General features: G+C 39.0%; 1 protein-coding gene and 1 long non-coding RNA gene across 3 annotated transcripts; one reads left to right on the top strand and one right to left on the bottom strand.

The window, feature by feature from the left end:
- Nucleotides 1-1255: 1255 nt before the first annotated feature.
- On the top strand, nucleotides 1256-5086 carry LOC143858990 (uncharacterized). Its single transcript, XM_077369672.1, has 3 exons — nucleotides 1256-1907; nucleotides 2112-3794; nucleotides 4725-5086. The coding sequence occupies exons 1-3, from the start codon at nucleotides 1256-1258 to the stop codon at nucleotides 5084-5086; spliced, it is 2697 nt and encodes an 898-aa protein (XP_077225787.1).
- Nucleotides 5087-8515: 3429 nt separating this feature from the next.
- On the bottom strand, nucleotides 8516-16300 carry LOC143859189 (uncharacterized). Of its 2 annotated transcripts, XR_013239182.1 has the most exons (3): nucleotides 15888-16122; nucleotides 11534-11764; nucleotides 8516-8928 (listed from the first exon to the last, which is right to left on the bottom strand). It is a non-coding gene; the product is annotated as an uncharacterized LOC143859189 (long non-coding RNA). The 2 variants fall into 2 exon arrangements; XR_013239183.1 differs by lacking the exon at nucleotides 8516-8928 and having other exon boundaries at nucleotides 11313-11764; nucleotides 15888-16300.
- Nucleotides 16301-18187: the final 1887 nt, after the last annotated feature.

Here is an 18187-nt window from a genome sequence, read left to right as displayed (position 1 = left end):
GAGAGAGAGAGAGAGAGAGGTAAAAAGGCAGGAAACGTGCCATATACGTTAGGCTTAACGTTTAGAGTTAGCCCGTCGTCAAGCGGGAATACAGCCTCCAAGGGGGGAAATATCAGCGCCCAAAAAAACAATAGTGTACATATGAGGTCCGATGACCCTCAGGCCTTTGGAAAAACAGTTTGGGAACAAATATGATTCCATAAAACCATGGGAACAAATAAAAAAGTCAAAAGTAAAAAGTAAAAACAAAATTGACTGAAGTATGCAATGGCAATGTGGATTAAGCTTTCCCATTAATTAATTAATTAAGGGGATTTTGCAAAAGAAGTCCTCTGCTTTATTTGCAAAAAAGGCCGTCTAGTTTGACTATTTGCAAATAGAGTCATCACCTTTGAGGGAATTTTGCAAATCAAGTGATGTCATCAATTAGTGACCAAAATGCCTATGATAGATTTCTATGACTCGTAGAGGACCAAAATGTCCTTAGCACTAGGGGTGCAACTTGGGCGGGTTCAACCCAGAAAAAAAGTCAGGTTGGGTTGAGTTCGGGTTCGGGTTGAGAGCTTGGGCACCCGACCCGAGTGAACCTGACATTTTTAATAATTTTTTTATTTTTTAAGCTTAAAATCTCGAGTTGGGTCGGATTGAACTCGGGTTCGAGTTGGCAAAAAGGGTTCCTCGGGTCGGGTCGGGTTGAAACTCTCGGGTTGGAACTCGGGTTCGGGTTGAGCAAATGGTTGCTCCGTTAGGTTCGGGCAACCCGACCCAACCCGACCCGAGTTGCACCCCTACTTAGCAGTGAAAGGATGGAAAGTACCTTGTAAAGAGACTAAGGTATCCGTGAATCTCGGTGGTATATTTTGATAGGTGGATCCCACCAACGCAATTCATAAACATGCATAGGGTGGGCCCCACCATTTTGCCTCATGCTTTGATGGTTAGGTTCCGCACACCATTTGTTAAAAAAAATAACATAAAAGAAAAAACCCTTCACATTCATCTTCCACTGCGTTCAGTTAAAAAAAACATAGAGATACCCCACACGCTCATTTTGCACCACTTTAGTTTATCTGTTTATGTAAACAACTATTCCCCTCAAAACTTTGCATAGAACGAGAAGACTTTCTCAGTTTAAATAGACATTACACAGAAATGAAAAACCCAAACACCACAAATAACTATGGCCTTGGGGAAATCTTTCTCCCTCTTGATCTCTCTACTTTTCAACCTTGTGATGATTTCTGGCACTTCAACAATGGCAAGATTAGTAGAAACAGAGGCTCTCCTCATCTGGAAAGCCAGTCTCCTTAACCAAACTCCTCTAAACTCATGGTCACTTCACAATGCAACCAATAAAAGCCCATGCAGTTGGACGGGAATAGCATGCAACCATGAAGGAAGTGTTACACAAATAAACCTAACAAATGTAGGTTTGCAAGGTACGCTCGATAGTTTCAAATTCTCTTCCTTTCCAAACCTTGCCAAACTCGATCTTAGCAACAACACACTCTTTGGAACTATTCCTTCCACAATAGGGAACTTGACCAGTCTGGCCAAATTGCACCTCCACTTTAATAAGCTCTCTGGCCTGATCCCTAGAGAAATAGGAGACTTGAAAAATATGGTTGATTTGCAAATGTCTAATAACCTTCTTAATGGTTCCATTCCTTCCACGTTGGTAAACTTGACCAACCTTTTGACATTGTGCCTCGATCGTAATTGGCTCTTTGGCCCCATCCCTAGAGAAATAGGAAACTTGAAAAATATGGTTGATCTGCGGTTGTACAATAACCTTCTTGATGGTCCCATTCCTTCCACATTGGGAAACTTGACCAACCTTGTCACATTGTACCTCTACGGTAATAAGCTTTCTGGCCCCATCCCTAGAGAAATTGGAAACTTGAGAAGTATGGTTGATCTACAAATGTACAATAACCTTCTTCATGGTTCAATTCCTTCCACCTTGGGAAACTTGACCAACCTTATGCACTTGTTTATATATAACAATAGTCTTTCTGGCCCCATCCCTAAAGAAATAGAAAACTTGAAAAAAATGTCTGTTATGGATATATCGTATAACCTTCTTAATGGTTCCATTCCTTCTAACTTAGGAAACTTGGTCATACTCGCATTGGGAAACAACAACCTGTCTGGCTATTTGCCGGATCAAATTTGCCAAGGTAAATCGCTTGTAGTCATATCAATACAGAACAACCAATTAACAGGTCCCATCCCAAAAAGCTTGAGAAATTGCATGAGCTTAACTAGAGTTTGGCTCGATGGAAACCAATTCATCGGGAATATCTCCGAAGACTTTGGAGTTTATCCAAATCTAGTATGCATTGATTTGAGCAATAATCATTTGTCTGGTGAACTCTCTCCAAGTTGGGGCAAGTGTCAAAATTTGACAAGTTTAAAGTTCCCTGGGAACTTGATAACTAGTAAAATACCACCGGAGTTTGGGCAGTTGATTCAACTAGCACTGCTCGACCTTTCTTCAAATTATTTGGTAGGACAGATTCCGAAGGAATTGGGGCGCTTGAAATCTTTATTTAACATGAGTTTAAATGGTAACCAACTTTCTGGTCGGATACCATCAAAAATCGGAAAACTGTCCAATTTGGAGATCCTTGATTTATCAGCAAACAATCTATTTGGATCGATACCAGAACAATTAGAAGATTGCTCGAAATTGTATTCTTTGAAATTGAGCCGAAATCATTTGAATGGAAGCATTCCATTTCAAATTGGCAATCTTGTAGAGCTACAAACCACACTAGATCTTAGTCATAACTTGCTTACAGGAGAAATATCATCCCAACTGGGAAAATTAAACAAGTTGGAAATCTTAAATTTTTCCCACAATAAGCTTTCGGGATCCATTCCATGTTCTCTTGAAGGGATGCTCAGCTTGTCATCTGTCGATTTATCATATAATAATTTGGAGGGTAGTCTTCCTAACGGCAAAGCATTTGAACAAGGGACATATGTTGGCAACAAAGGTTTATGTGGCAAAGCACAAGATTTGCAACTGTGCAATTTGTCGCCAGTAAACAATGGCAAACCAAAAAAGAGACGCAAAGTTATCATATTGATTCTTCCTCTTTTGAGCGCACTGTTCCTTCTACTTCTAATTTTCGGCATTTCTTCAATTTCTCGCCGCAGAACAAGAAATGCAAAGGGAGAGAGAAATGAAATGAATAGAGATCTATTTTCGATATGGAATTGGGATGGGTGTGTTTCTTATGAAGATATCATCGATGTGACGGAGGACTTTGACGACAAATACTATATTGGAGAGGGCGGATATGGGAGAGTTTACAAAGTATCTCTGCCAACAGGGCAAGTATTAGCTGTAAAAAAGCTTCACAAATCGGAAGAGGGTGAGCAAGTAGTTCAGAAAAGTTTCAGAAATGAGGTACAAGCATTAACAGAAATCCGTCACCGCAACATTGTGAAGCTTTATGGGTTTTGTTCCCATCGCCGATGTATGTTTCTGGTTTATGAGTATATGGAAAGGGGAAATTTGGCTAATATCCTTAGCAGTGAAGAAGGGGCGATGGAGTTGGATTGGGTGAGGAGGGTGAATATTATTAAAGCTGTGGCACATTCTTTATCATACATGCACCATGATTGCGTCCCGTCGATAGTTCATCGAGATATCTCCAGCAACAATGTTTTATTGGATTCAGAATTTGAGGCTCATGTCTCTGATTTTGGTACTGCTAGACTTCTAATGCTTGATTCATCAAATTGGACAGAACTTGCTGGCACTTTTGGATATGTTGCTCCAGGTTAGTTCCTCATATATTGTGCCACTTTATTTTGCAGTATAATTGTATAAAAAATCACATCTTATTTGGCTTTTATAATATTGGGCTTACCCCAAGGTCAAAATATTTTGCACCATTGATGTGATTGGCCTGCCTTAGAGATACAATAACCTAAGGCCTTGTTTGTTGTGGATTTTGAGAGCCTATTGTGATTCTAAAAATGATTATTGGACTTAAAAGTAAACATATATTTGAGTCCAATAATCAGTTTTAGGCTCACAATCTGTTCTTAAAATCCAAAACAATCCGGGCCTAATTCTGGCACAACAAAAAAAAAAGAAAAAAAAAAAACGCCTTAAATTTGGTGGAATTTTTTCTTATTTTCAGCAAATGACTACTGAATAGTAATTATCCAAAGTTTTGAGTATTTCTTACTAGGAGATCTGAACAAGGGAGGGGGATTTAGTAAATTTTCCAACTTTTAAAATGTTTGATTATGATGTGAAGTGCCTTAATTTCTAGTGTTTTGATTTGGAGTTTTTCGGCAAAATATTAACCTATTTTGCCCGATGGCAATCTCCTAGCATATTTTGGTGAGACGATAGGTTAAGGGCTCTTAGGATTTAGGATAACCAATATGAAAAAAAATTCCCTAAAAGTTGACTTTCCAACAAAACTTTTCGGTAGAATTTTTTTTTCCATCGACTCCATTTCTTTCCACGTATTGGGTAAAATAAATTTTCAACACATTTTTTCAGTCTAGGATGGGGATTATTTTACACCCATTTTTACATCGAAAGAAACAGAATGATAATAAAAAACAATTCTCCATTCTCTTGGGAAAAAATCTTTCTTGCTAGACCATGTAAGTCTTTTTTTCGATGGAATACATTTTTCATGCAAATCTTTTTTTTCCATAGAAACTTCAGCCATGATAATTTGTTTTCGCAGAGCTTGCTTACACAATGAGAGTTACCGAGAAATGTGATGTATATAGCTTTGGCGTTTTAGCACTTGAAGTGATAATGGGAAGGCACCCTAGAGACATCATCTCCTCCTTGTCATCATCATCTGAAGGTGGCCTAAATCTACAGCTAAAAGATGTGTTGGACCCACGGCTCCCAAATCTAGAAGACCAAGTTGGAAATGAAGTTGTTCTGGCAGTGTTAGTGGCACTCGCGTGTGTAAATGCAAATCCACAAACTCGGCCAACCATGCAAGACATCTCTCAAAAGTTCTCTGCTCGAACTCCAACTTTTCCAAAGCCATTCCACACAATTGAATTGTCTCAGCTGATGGAATTTCGAGGATAACTGGTTGAGTCTCTTCACCTTCTTAGTTATAGGTCAGTGTATCATGTAATTGATAGAAATAAGAAACAGACTAGGCTGATCATAGTCACAGTCGAGATCAAGTCTTGGGTCCCACATGGGGACATGTATGTTTAATGTTTTTTTTTGTTTTTTTTTTTTGAATGGCATGAATGTTTAGGGTATATTGATCTTTGTAGACCATCGTGAGGCAGCCCACATGGTTTTGGAGCTTTTGGTCCCATTGTTCATTTGACAGATGTGTAAAATAACTGTTGGACTTTGGGTGGTAGACGAATAAATTTTATTCAATGTAAAAGCTTAAAAGTACACAACTTGTATACACTCAAATGCACTCAAGAATTTCTCACCCACAATCACTTTGCTCACATTACACACTCCTTTGCACACTCTAAGGAAAAGCTTTGAACTCTACATGCCCAAATGGAAGGGGATGTCTCCTTTTTATACTTGCTAGAGATGCTTCTCCATTATTCTAGAATAGTGGCTACACTCTTCTAGCATTAGATATTTCTAGAAAGAAACATCTAGAACAATGTTTTAAAAGAAGAAAAAAGAAAGAGTGGAGAAATCTCTAGAAAGAGGATTGTCTAAAAAAGAAGAAGAGAATTCTAGAGAGAGGATTCTGGAAATCTAGAGAGAAATCTAGAGAGAGAGAGAGAGTCGATGCTCTCTTAACAATAACATGCTACAATACTATAAGGGAGCTGCTATCAGCACTACTGTATTTTGATGAGGGCACTCCTCACTTTATTAAAAGTACGGTGTGGCCCGCACCATAGGATGATCCAAACCGTCCATTAGATGGGCCACGGCCTAAATAGGTTGTGCCCCAAAAATCATTTCCATAGGTTGATCCTAAACCTCAGATCTGAATGTTAGAGGGTTGATCCTAACCCTCTAAAGATCTGAGGGTTAGGATCAACCTATGGAAAATTGGCACAACCTATTTAGGCTATGGTCCATCTAATGAACGGTTTGGATCATCCTATGGTGCGGGCCATACCGTACTTTGTATAAAGTGAGGAGCGCCCTCATCAAAATGCAGTAGTGCTGATAACATTTCCCTATTATAAACAAATCATATGCATAGGTTAAAGTATTTTGAATTATTCTATAATCGAAACCATTCTTTTTTGGACTCGAAAATCATCAGCATAGGATGATTCTAATCCTCTAATATGTAGAGGGACCGTATTGTTTAAAAAACCTCTATAGATCACAGGGTTAAGATCATCTAATTGAAATGATTTTTGAGGCATTTCCTATCTAAGTCAAGGCCCAACATATGAACGGTCTGGATCATCGAACAATACAATCTCCAGTATATATTTTTAAAAATATTTGCATATATACTGATTAAATATAATATAAATTTTATTTTATTTATAGATATTAAATAACTTACATTTTAATGCACTTGTTGTACTGTTACCCCATAAAGAATTATTCATAAAAGCATGTCTTTTTTGCATGACTAATGTTTGAGCATAGCCATACCTTTTTCACGGGTATGCTAACAGGGGCGGAGCCAGGAATTTAAACTTGCGGGGGGGGGGGGGGGGGGGGGGGGGGCGGAATAATTTACACTTGCCTGCATTGGTCATTGGGGAGCTATGGCCACTGAACTAGCTAAGCATGCATGTACAACCATGCAAGTCATTAGGCCGACCATGGCCCCACCTCATGCTATATGTACCTCCGCCCCTGTATGTTAAAGATAGGTTGTATTTAGAGATTTCCTAGAAAAAATTTAAATAGCTAAACTTTTGTCTCATGATAATCATTGATGACTAATTGAAAATATCTTATAATTAGGTATTTACACTTAAAATCTCCTTAAAATAAAGAAGAAGAAATTTCTTTCCAAAGTAGCTCAATCCTCATATACATTCCCACACGGTCACAGCACATTCGTGCCTGCATTAGCAAATAAGAGTCCGGTGTGCCCTCCATCGGACATCCCCTAGGCTATGCTGAAAGATCAATGACTACCCACATAAGATCTTATCATACCCTCAGAGATCTTCCTCGGGTTTGAACCACAGAAGATAGAACACTCGCAACTGAACGAATCACCGAAGCTGTAGAACGAACCCCACCCTCCCTCCGTGCTCCTCCGCCAGACCTGACTCACGACACTCCTGGTCACCGTCGTCGTCTCTTATCGAAAACTCCTGAACCCATGATTGCATATAGGCGGAAGCTTCGTCCTCCACCTCTCGAGCTTTGTCTTTAAATCCTCCGTCCCCATGCTCCACTTGTCCAAAACCGAACTATCCTCCTCCATCGTCAAATCCAACTCATCCACACCCTTCTTCCCCAGTCCCACGATCCAGGGGCGGAGCTACATGTAGCATAAGCGGGGGCAGCTGCCCCCGATTTACCCCCCCCCCCCCCCCCCCCCCCCTTCTGGCTATTTTTTTGCTATAAGCGTGGGACGAAAAGTAACGCGCATAGGAGATGGTAACTACAAATCTCCTTTAACTTTTTTGTAATTTATAAATTGCCATTATTTTGTAATAGTAACTACAAAATTCCCTCCAAAGTGACTTCTTTATAGTCAACACTCAACAGCATTAAAAAAAAAAAAGGTTAAAGAGGGATAGACATGTACATGAAATCAAGACCATTGATCTTGTAAAACCATCATCCGGTGGCCCATATGGTCTTAGTACCATCCTAAATAAATGGATACCCAACAAATTTTGAAATTTGATTCGAGTCTAAAATTGATTAGTGGCTTCAGTTTTGGAAATTTTCATATTGTGAAATATTTTTCCACCTTATGCATTGCTTGGATGGGGCCCATCATTTCATACAATGTTTTCATCGTGTGTGGCCCACCATCTCCACCCGGACCCATGTATGTAGTGGGGCCCACTATTTAGTTACAATTAATAAGAAAAATTAGTTCATTGTACTAAGAATATATATGGGTTAAATGGAGAAATACGTACAATTTTCTTAAGGGCGGTGATAAATTCATCCCATTCTAGGATGAATTCACCCTGTATTTTTCAAAATGGACTGTACAGACCACACCAAAGGATGACCCAAACCTTCCATTTGACGGGCCACAACATAAATACGTTGTGCCCCAAAAATCATTTCCTTAGGATGATCCCAACCGGCCGATCTATATGAGCTTCTATAATGTGAGTCCCTCTTTAGATAGGAGGGTTAGAATCATCCTATGGAAATGGTTTTTGGGGCACAACCTATTTACGTTGTCGCCCGTCAAATGGGCGGTTTGGGTCATCCTATTGTGTGGCCTGTACAGTCCATTTCCATTTTGAAAAATCTGGGGTGAATTCATCCTAGAAGGGGGTGAATTTATCATTGCCTTTTTCTTAATACTCTTTGAACAACTTCATAAATATGTTCTAGAAGCATTCGTCTCACTTAATAATTTGCAAATCTAATCTTCATAACTATAATACATCAAAACATGAAAAATTGCCGAATAAAATTGAGCAAACTTTCTATAGGCAAAAAAATATAAATGTTTTTTTTACATTGAAGGTTATTTGAATTGAAATTTGTGTGAATTTAATTTTTTACTATATATTAATTCTTTGATTATTTATAACAACTATTTTTTGCCCCCCTTGGAGAAAATTCCTGGCTCCGCCCCTGCCACCATCGCTGGAGGACCCACATCCACTGTCTCGAACCACACCAACCCGGCTTTTGCCTCGACTTCGAACACATCCAGTGTTGACCTGGGCAGGTGATCCTCGGCACCGATTTCGAACCTAACATCGCTATCCATTCGACGGAGTTGAAGGTGGGTATTGTTGTGGTGAGGGTCGTGGTTTGACCTGCACATCAAATTAGATATGGTGAGAGAAACTTATATAAAATTCCCAAGATAGGAAAAGGAAATTACATACTCTATGTGATCTTGCATTCGCCAAGATTTTCTCATGGGTAAGGTGCCGGGTCATGCACTTGACAAGATGAACATACGATCTTAATAGGAAATGCACATCAATCAATGACTCTGCAAATCTCTAATGGATGAAACTCCACGTCCTCTCTCAAAACACCTCCAAGCCCCCCTATAAACTGCAAAATCTCCAAAAATTACATTTTCAAAACTCTCTAATCTCTACCCAAGCCCCTTATTTATAGACATTTCAGCCCTTTTAAGTGGGCCACACATTAGTGATCCACACACTTACACTTAAGACCCACTCACACATTTACACATGTAAATACACAATTACACGCATTCCCCACTCACATATTTGCACTTGTAAATACACAATTACACACATTCCCCACTACCAAACCACATTATAGCTTTTATGTCCAACACAAATCATAGGTTCTTCATCTCTAAAACATGCCTAACAAAATCTTGGTCGTTGATCAACATTCACGACGCGCCAAAGCTTGGCCCTATCGACATCAACAGGTCATCCACAGCAGCAGAGCCCAGTGTGAGAGTGCCCGTCCGATAACCTCAGTTTAGATTTCGGCATCAACAGATTGGCGTCGTCTGTGGGAATTAAGAGAAGAGATATCTAAGCACCATGACACCAGGGAAGAGCACTCAAAACACTCACCAGAACTCGTACTCCGATATCGAGGCGAGATCTGTTTCCAGGCACGGTTCTCAAACCACTCTTGGCCCACTGATGTCCAACCTGAATCTCAGCAATAGCACCCCGGATCAATGACGAGCCAGTTCAACAACTTAACCACGCAAGTAGCGAATTTGGCCGACATGGTCAGGGGCTGGCCGAGAGAGAAGAACGAGCTACAAAGCAGGAGGACGCAAGACCGGAGTAGCGAGATGACCCAGATCGAAATAGAAATGAGTTGACGCCCTCAAGAAGGAATCCGAGGAGTTGATCGGATTCTCTGTCAAGCCATGCTCAGCCCGTCTGACCTAGCCACACTTCATATTATTAAGTATTAACTAACGAACGTTGATCTTCATAAGCAAATCCAAAAGATGAATTGGAAGATTGGCAAGATGAAGGGGAAGAGCACGGCGGACGAGCTACAGTTCAAAACCGAGTTGCCATTCACCCAGGAGATTTTGAGGACACAACACCCCCAAGGATTCAAGATTCCCTAGATCGACCAATAAGATGGTACCTCAGATCCCTTGACAATCTTAACACTTTCAAGGTGGTGATGCTCCTGCATAACGACCCAAACACGGTCATGTGTCGCACCTTCGCAGCCACACTGAAAAAGGTTGCCTGAGTCTTCTAATCAAAGCTCTGAGCTGGCTCTATCAGCTCATTTAATCAGCTCAGCCGGTAGTTCGTGGCCCACTTCGTCAACAGCTAACGTCGCTACAAGACCTCGGCCACCCTGATCGCAGTAGAGTAGAAAAAAGGGTGATCCCCTAAGAGAGTGCATAACCCGCTTCAATTGTTAGGCACTGGACGTACAAGACATGGACCAATCTGTAGCAATGACCGCAGTGATGAACGATGTGAAGGCTTTCAGATTCAACTTCTCCCTTGCCAAGAGGCCGCCCAAGACTTTGGCTGAGCTGTTGGCCTGAGCAAAAAGTATATCAACATCAAGGAGACTATATCAGCTCAGAAGGAGATAGAGGAAAGCCAAAGTCGTAATAAACGGAGAAACCGGGAGGAACCCATGTCCGGAACCGGCCCGAGCAAGCAACCCCGACAAGAAGAGAGGGCTCCAAGTTGGAACTGAAGCCCACCTCGGAGGTTCGAAAGGTACACTCCTCTCAACACTTCGAGGACGGATATTCTAGTATTTGTACCTGTAATACTAAGTAGGTCTCTGACTCTCAAAACTAGGTGGAATTAAAATTGGATGAAGAATAAGAGGCGTTGAGCCCCAGTGTTCTCAACGTGATGATACACCATGCATAACCTATTCATCATTCTTAGCAGATGCATATTCTTCTTATGCTCATTAGTTGGCTTAAATTCAACGACTAACATCGTGCCCTCCACAAACAAAACTAAAGTCTATGGAACCTGTGTAAGTAAAATAGACCTGCAGCACATAACATAAGAATAGAAAAAGGAAAATGCAATAAGTTTGACTTTGGTAATTATTTTTGGCTACATATGTGATGGGTTCACATGGCTTCTCAACAAGTCAAGAAGGGAATAGAAAAGAAGAAAAAAGCTCTATGGTTGTTTGATATCTCAATATGAACAGCCAAATTCCTATGAATGAAGCTGACACAGCATAACAAGGTGAATGCTATAACAAAATTGTGGATTGAAATGTTTAATTGTTCACATGGTAATTACGAGAAGATTATAAGGTGCTGACAAAAAAGTGAAAATTATTGGAATAACAGGCATTACTAAAACAACCAGCATCCTTCTAGCAAAAATGAGAATACAAAGACTTGTCAAATTACAGACTATCCCAAAATAAGAAAATTTCCCACTCAAACATGAAAATATGAACCATTACTTTAAGAGAGTTTTGGAGAGGCCTGAGCAGGTGGGGGTTTCTTCACAGAACAGGAAGATTTAAATGCTTCTATCTGTGACTGGCATTTCAGATAGTCCCCATTGTTTTGCTCCAAGCACTTCTTCAAAGCTTCCACATCACATTGAGACATCTTCTTCACGCTAGTCCCAACCTTCTCATCCATCATGGAACCACAATAATAAATACAGATTATCAAGCTTTGACTCCAACCTGCATCAAAGGAGTACTACCTAAGCTTAGGCAAGTAAATACCCAACAACTTATCACTTCTCGTATAGCTTCATACTTACATACGTACATAACATAGATACTAACATGTTTTAAAAACTCAGAATTTGACTGAAACTTGTGTCAGGGACTCAATCTAGTCAATTGAGATTTTTTTCATTTAAAAAACAGAACGTATATGGTAAAGCACTTGTAAAAGATCAATAACAGGAGAATCACAATTAATCATGTATTGAATATTGAGTTAGAAAGAAAGCAATTGAACGTAAAACGGTCGAATTTAGGGGCTAAGATATATAAAGAAGTGGAACGGCACTATGACATGCATTTTTATTAGGGCTCCCATGAGATGCAGAAGTCGGGTCTACCCACACGACATAAACATGACCCTGACCATCATCTGGTTGGCCGCTGATGCAGGAGCATCCCCTTGGAGTGTTTACAGCGGCTTCTCATGGCTTTTTTGGCTTAGATTTTCCTTGTTCCAATTGCATTAGTTTCATATTGGGTAAGTTCTAGTTCCTTTTGTCCTTTTGGCATTTTTAAGTTCATAGAGGTAGTTTAGGGAAATGCAAAAATGTAACGGGCAATAAGAGCCAACTTCTCATTTTTAAGATTAAGAGCTTTTGAATTTGACTTTGGAACTTTGGGAGAATTTGGAGGGAGTTTTTCCTTTCCATGAAAACTCTTGCTGAAATCCAACCATAGCAAGGAGAGATCGAGCTTGGATCTCCAGCTCTTCACTTTGCGTCTCAAACTACCTTGTGTTTGCAAGGATGTTGTTCCTCTACCCTCCTAGTGTCTCCACTCTCCACGCTTGAAATCAGCTATTGTGTATGATTTCGTGAAGAATATGCAAAACAAAGGATATTTCAACATGTTTCAATGGTTAATTCGTTGGCAACATGCAGCTCCTGTAAGTGAATTGTGTGTTTTTTTCCAATTTCTTTCAACTGTGGTGAAGATTCAGGTAATCGAGCTCCAGATCTTGAGCCTCTGCCCCAACTCCTCTAGATCGGGACTGCCTAATGCAGAAATGGCCGTTGTTCACATGAAATTTTAACACGAACCTTCAGTTCTGGATTAATTTGCTAGATCTGGACCTTTTCATGAAGTCCTATGGAGAATTGGCCAAATTAGTTTGGTCCTTTGCTTGAAGGAAATACACTTCAGGAGTTGGCTCTCTGCTATGCTTGAATGTTCTATGCGTAAGATTGTTTCTCTTTAGTATCTTGTTAATTTTCCTTATTTTCTGTTACCACATAAGCAAAACACCATGGAGGGTCTAGACTATAGCAAAAGCAGAATTGAGCTTTGATTGAGCCTTTGTATTGAAACAGAGCCAAACTATTGCCATTGACAGCAAGGTGCACAATTGTGCACTTCCTGCCAAAAAAAGCATAGAGTTCAGTGGTGTTAGTTCTCTTGGCTATGGAGAGGTTGTCAAACGAGCAGTGCCTTTGACTCAAAAGCCTCAATTCCAGATTTTGAGAAATCAAAAGAAGAAAGCTCCTTATACCGGAAGTGGAAAACGGTCCCTTGGGCTTGAAACTATTCCTTATAGTAGTTCCTTTGGGCTGAAAATTTTTCATTGAAAATCAGAGGAAAAGCTTATTTTCTCAAAGCAATTTGATCTATGGATTGGAGAATCATAACTAGTGTTGCTGTTGTGCTTACTACAAATTAAGTCATGCAGAATCGAAATGATAATCTAATTGGCATATTTTGGCTGTTTGCAACCATATGATCTAAATAGCATACTTTGGATTGCTTGTTGCCATATACATACATATAACTGCCTGCTCAATTTAAAGTCATGCTGATTGATTTTATGAGTCAGCCTGCTCCATGATTTCTTTTAATTTAGGTTTGGACAGTAGAATCTACAACCATATCCGAACTTAGAACATTTGATTTTCGGTCTACCACAAACCTCATTTCAAGATGAATATTTGGTACTACTACTTACTCTGGACCCGAAAGAAGTTTGAAAGAAGTATATTTCATAGCAAGCACCACTCAAATCCTTAAGCTTTGGCTTCTGCCGTGACACCAAAGTGGAATTAATGCAGACCTTGCAAGCCTCGAACATTGCCTCTGCAACTACCCTGCATCCGCCGCACCATAGAAACGCCATATCCCAACAATACTCGGCTGGAAAGTCCTAAATATCAGGCATGAAGATTTTTGCTAATGAAGGGGAATGATACTAGGACATGCATTTTTATTAGAGTTCACATGAGATGCACCAACTGGATCTACTCACATGACATAAGCATGATCCTGACCATCATCTATTTGGTCATAGAATGGAAATGCCATATCCCAACAATACTCGTCCGGAAAATCCTAAAAATCAGGCATGAAGATTTTTGCTCCCTAAATCTTGCCTATTGCTCTATTTCTTTCATTGTTTTTCAAATTTCCATTTGTAGGACACTAATCTAACAGAGGCTCAGTTGTTTATTCCTTTCGATATGTGTTCCATCTTTCTTTTGGAATAGAATGTTTTAGTGTTCCGCCCCTTTTGATATTCCATTTCAGATAATATGCGAAAGGGAATTTAAAAGGTAAAAAAAAAAATTAGAACCAAAAAAAGAAAAAAGAAAAGAAAACCGAGAAGAACAATACATATCTTATTAGACCTATCATTGTTGTTGATATGCTGTTAACAGCAATCTAAAATCAACATAACGTAAGTATTGTCTATGTAATCCATATAGCGTAGGTCCATCGAATGAATGTTGTGCCTAGGCCCAACCATTGCACCTCAGGGGTATCTTAGATAGATGCATCACATATTTGAGTAGATTTATGGATTTTAAGGATAATGAAGGATAAGAAAGGATGGATAATGAAGGATAAGAAAGGATTGGAACGCTTCAATTTGAGTCCAACCAACTCCAACCCATAAGAACTCGAAAAAAAAAAAGTCAGAAAGAGTCTGTTTCTAGTTTCTGCTCGAGCATTTCATAGAGAGGAAGTAAAAGCTTGAGTGTGTCACAAGACTCGCCAAGTTGAAACAATTCAATGATTATTTCTATGTACATGATTGATTTTTCCCCATGTTTTTAAAATACTGAGTTGTAATCATAGCTCACGGGTCTCAACCAAGTTGAGTCAAACTTGAACATTTAATCAGGCTCTTAAAACATGCGTAATATGCTGCTAAGCATATTCATTCACAATTCAAGTATAGGAACAAAACTCCCTTATTGCAAATAGCAGATATTTAATTCAAAATTTAAACACTCAAAATAACAAAGCCATCACATATAATCTTGCTTTTCCATGAGGATTATATAATTTAATCACAATTACGAGGATGACGACTTTTTACAATAGGTCTTTCTGTCATCCAACCACAGCATTTCGATTGGGAATCAAAGATCTTAGCAATAAAAAAAAGTTAGAGTCCTATTAGAGCAACAAAAATCGAGTCCACCACAAAATTCATGCAGAAACAAACAATATTCCGACTCAAAACCAAGACATAAATACAGATAAAAAATTCAGATAACTCAAGCAAATATCATCCACAAGAAATTTCTTAAGAACATTGATTGTTACTTCAACTAGAACTTAATCTTTCAAAATTTCTACATAAATAGAATAAGTGAAAGCACAAACAAAAATTGGAATTTTGAAACTTAAAAAAAAGAAGAAAAGACTACTGATATTGGCATGACCATGTGTTTATAATTGCACTAACACATCTTGTCTTTTACTATTTAAACAGCTTTCAAAAAGTTATTATCCTTCCCAAAAAGCTATCAAAATCCAATTAAAAAAGAAAAGACAAGATGAGTTTGTACAATTATTAGAACATGGTAGTGCCATTATCAATAGCCAAAGAAAAATCTGTATCAAATGAACCGAATGAATTCAGCCAACGAATCTCGACCATATAAATTGGAACTTAAAAACTTTAAAAAACATATGGGAAGGGGAAAATATCTGTAACAGATGAAAGTTCAACGAAAAAAAAAATGGAAATTTAAAATAAAAGGAAAAGGGGATTATGAAAATTTACAGAAAGTGAAATTACAAGCAATTTAATCTACTGATCTCGAACATCAAATCAATAGGAAGAAAACCCACTTGCCGTTTGTTTGATTATTTGTCAGAAAGGAGGGGTTGCAGCCGGAAAACCAACTTGAAACCCTAATTGGAATGGGTTGGATTCGAATAAAATTTGAGCGACCAAAAGTATAAATGGGGCCTCTTTTCTAGTTGCAACTTCAGTACTTGTTTTTAGCATGCGGGGTGATACATAAATGATATAATTGTCCCCTTTTCTTCCCCCGGTCCACCGTCTTGTAGTTTAAAGAGTGGGATCACATATACAGTAGAGCTTCTTATATAATAGGAACAGTTAAGCCTCAATTGTGGGCTGATAAATGTTACAGTCTTCTTGGGGCCTTGTGGAGACTAGGCGGGGCCTAACATGGCGTAGGACATGTTTAGTATTGGTTAAGTGCCTAACATTTGGTATCAGACTCTTCGGTGCGTCCTATGTTAGAGTCACCAAAAGGGGCAAGCCGCTTGAGTGAAGTTGTCACGGAAGGGGCGACCTGTAGGAAAACACTACTCAGAAAAAAGGGCATAGTGAAAGCTATCTCATAGCGGGCTGCTGGTAGGGGTGTTCATTATTCGGTTTCGGTTATCTCAAAAAAAAAAATTGGTTAACCGAAATTATGATAAAACCATTATTTTTTCAAAAAAAAGTGTTATATGGGCACTCCGTAGGATTATCAAAACTGTCCATTTGATTGATCACAACTTAATTAGGTTGTGCTCAAAAATTCATTTTGATTGGATGATCCTAGCCCTCCGATCGAAACCAAGATTTTGCTTTTTTACCTCTTTTTCTCCCACTATTCGGTTATTCGGTTATAACCGAATAACCGAAATTTTAATTGGTTCGGTTTTAAAAAATTTCGGTTCGGTTTCGATTACCGAAATTTGATAACCGAAATTATTTCGGTTATCAAATATCGGTTATTTCGGTTCGGTTATAACCAAATAACCACCCCTAGCTCCTGGGACGATAGATGCGGAAGCATGGTCGGATGTTATCATCCCGAGTGGGAATCTGCCTATGTATGGGACTAGGTGGAACCCAAGCTAGTATGTCGGACAAGCGTAACATCTCTCACTCCCCCTCCTTCTCTTTCCATCTCTTAGGGGTGTCAACGGATCCACTTCGGATTGAATCCACCTATGTCTTAGTCATGATCCATTCAAATCTCTTATCGGTTGAATCAGATTCGGAGTATTCTTCAAATCAGACAGTCCGTCAGAGTGTCCTAGTAGGTACTGCGTACTTTTTACATAGTTAAACTTCTTATAAAAGGGTGAGTGCAAACATGACATGTAGTTGAGCGGGTGAGCTCCAATGGCGGCAACACAATGGGCTTTTGGCCTTTTCGTGAGATAATTTTGTCTTTTCACATACGAGGTCATTTTGGTCCTTTTAAAAATGAGTCCAAAAAATTATTTTTTGGTCACAAATTTGATGGTATGAGCTGATTTGCAAAATTTTCTCGATAACTTTATTTGCAAATTGTCAAATCATAACTCTTTTTGCAAATAAAGCAAAGTGGAAGACTTCATTTGCCAAAAGAGAAGTATTTCTAAGCACGTGCTTAGGGAGCTCCCTAAGCACAAGTGGCTTAAAAAGACACCGATTGGTTGCTTTTTGTGGACCCGAATCTCTCTTTGCAAAAACCGCTAAAAAAAATCAAAGAAAGAATTTTCACATACCCTATGTTCACTTCTTTTTCTTGGTGCTGTTTTCCGAAAACAGCCTTTTTTTTCACTGACAAGACTTTGACAAGACAAAATTTTTGTGTTCACTTCTTTTCTAGGTAAAAATATTATCAGATGTGGAATTTTTTATTTAAAAGCTGAAAATGATATGGAAATTGACTTTTTCCCTGTTACTTGAGATTTGGTTTCCGATTAAATATATCAGAAAGAGGCTTTCCAAGGAAAACGAAGTCTTTTCCTTGACAGTTTCCCGGTATTCCTTTTCCTTCTGCCATGTCACTTGGAAAGGAAAGGAAACGAAATCCTTTCCTTTTCTTTCCGGGGGGAAAAGAAGTGAACATAGCCATAAAAGAGGCTACAAATCCTAGCCTGTCCTCTGTTTTCCTCTTATAAATCTCTCCCTTTCGACTAACACTACTATGCGTTACAAACCCTAACTCCGCTCCGTATAGGTAATTAGATCTGCGTTTTGGAAGCACTTACTTCGTGTTTTCGTTAGATTTCTTTTCTTATCTGCTTTCTTAGGGTTTTGCTTCTTGAAAATTTCGTTTTCCCCTTTTAGTTCTACTTCTCTTTACTTCGTTCTAAATCATACCTATTCATCACTTTTGTTTTTGATTTTATACTTATACA

The sequence above is a fragment of the Tasmannia lanceolata genome, unplaced genomic scaffold (genome assembly GCF_043159265.1).
Source record: "Tasmannia lanceolata isolate RefF3 unplaced genomic scaffold, GAP_Taslan_0.1 ptg000029l, whole genome shotgun sequence".
NCBI classification, from domain to species: Eukaryota; Viridiplantae; Streptophyta; class Magnoliopsida; order Canellales; family Winteraceae; genus Tasmannia; species Tasmannia lanceolata.
This window is presented reverse-complemented; position numbering and strand designations above follow the sequence as displayed.

Bases quoted from the DNA above. Each gene is read 5' to 3' on its own strand.
- LOC143858990 (XM_077369672.1), top strand. From the start codon at position 1,256: ATGGCAAGATTAGTAGAAACAGAGGCTCTCCTCATCTGGAAAGCCAGT. The intron at 1,908-2,111 runs GTATGGTTGATC...CTTCTAACTTAG, and splicing joins AGAAATTGGAAACTTGAGAA to GAAACTTGGTCATACTCGCA. The intron at 3,795-4,724 runs GTTAGTTCCTCA...TTGTTTTCGCAG, and splicing joins TTTTGGATATGTTGCTCCAG to AGCTTGCTTACACAATGAGA.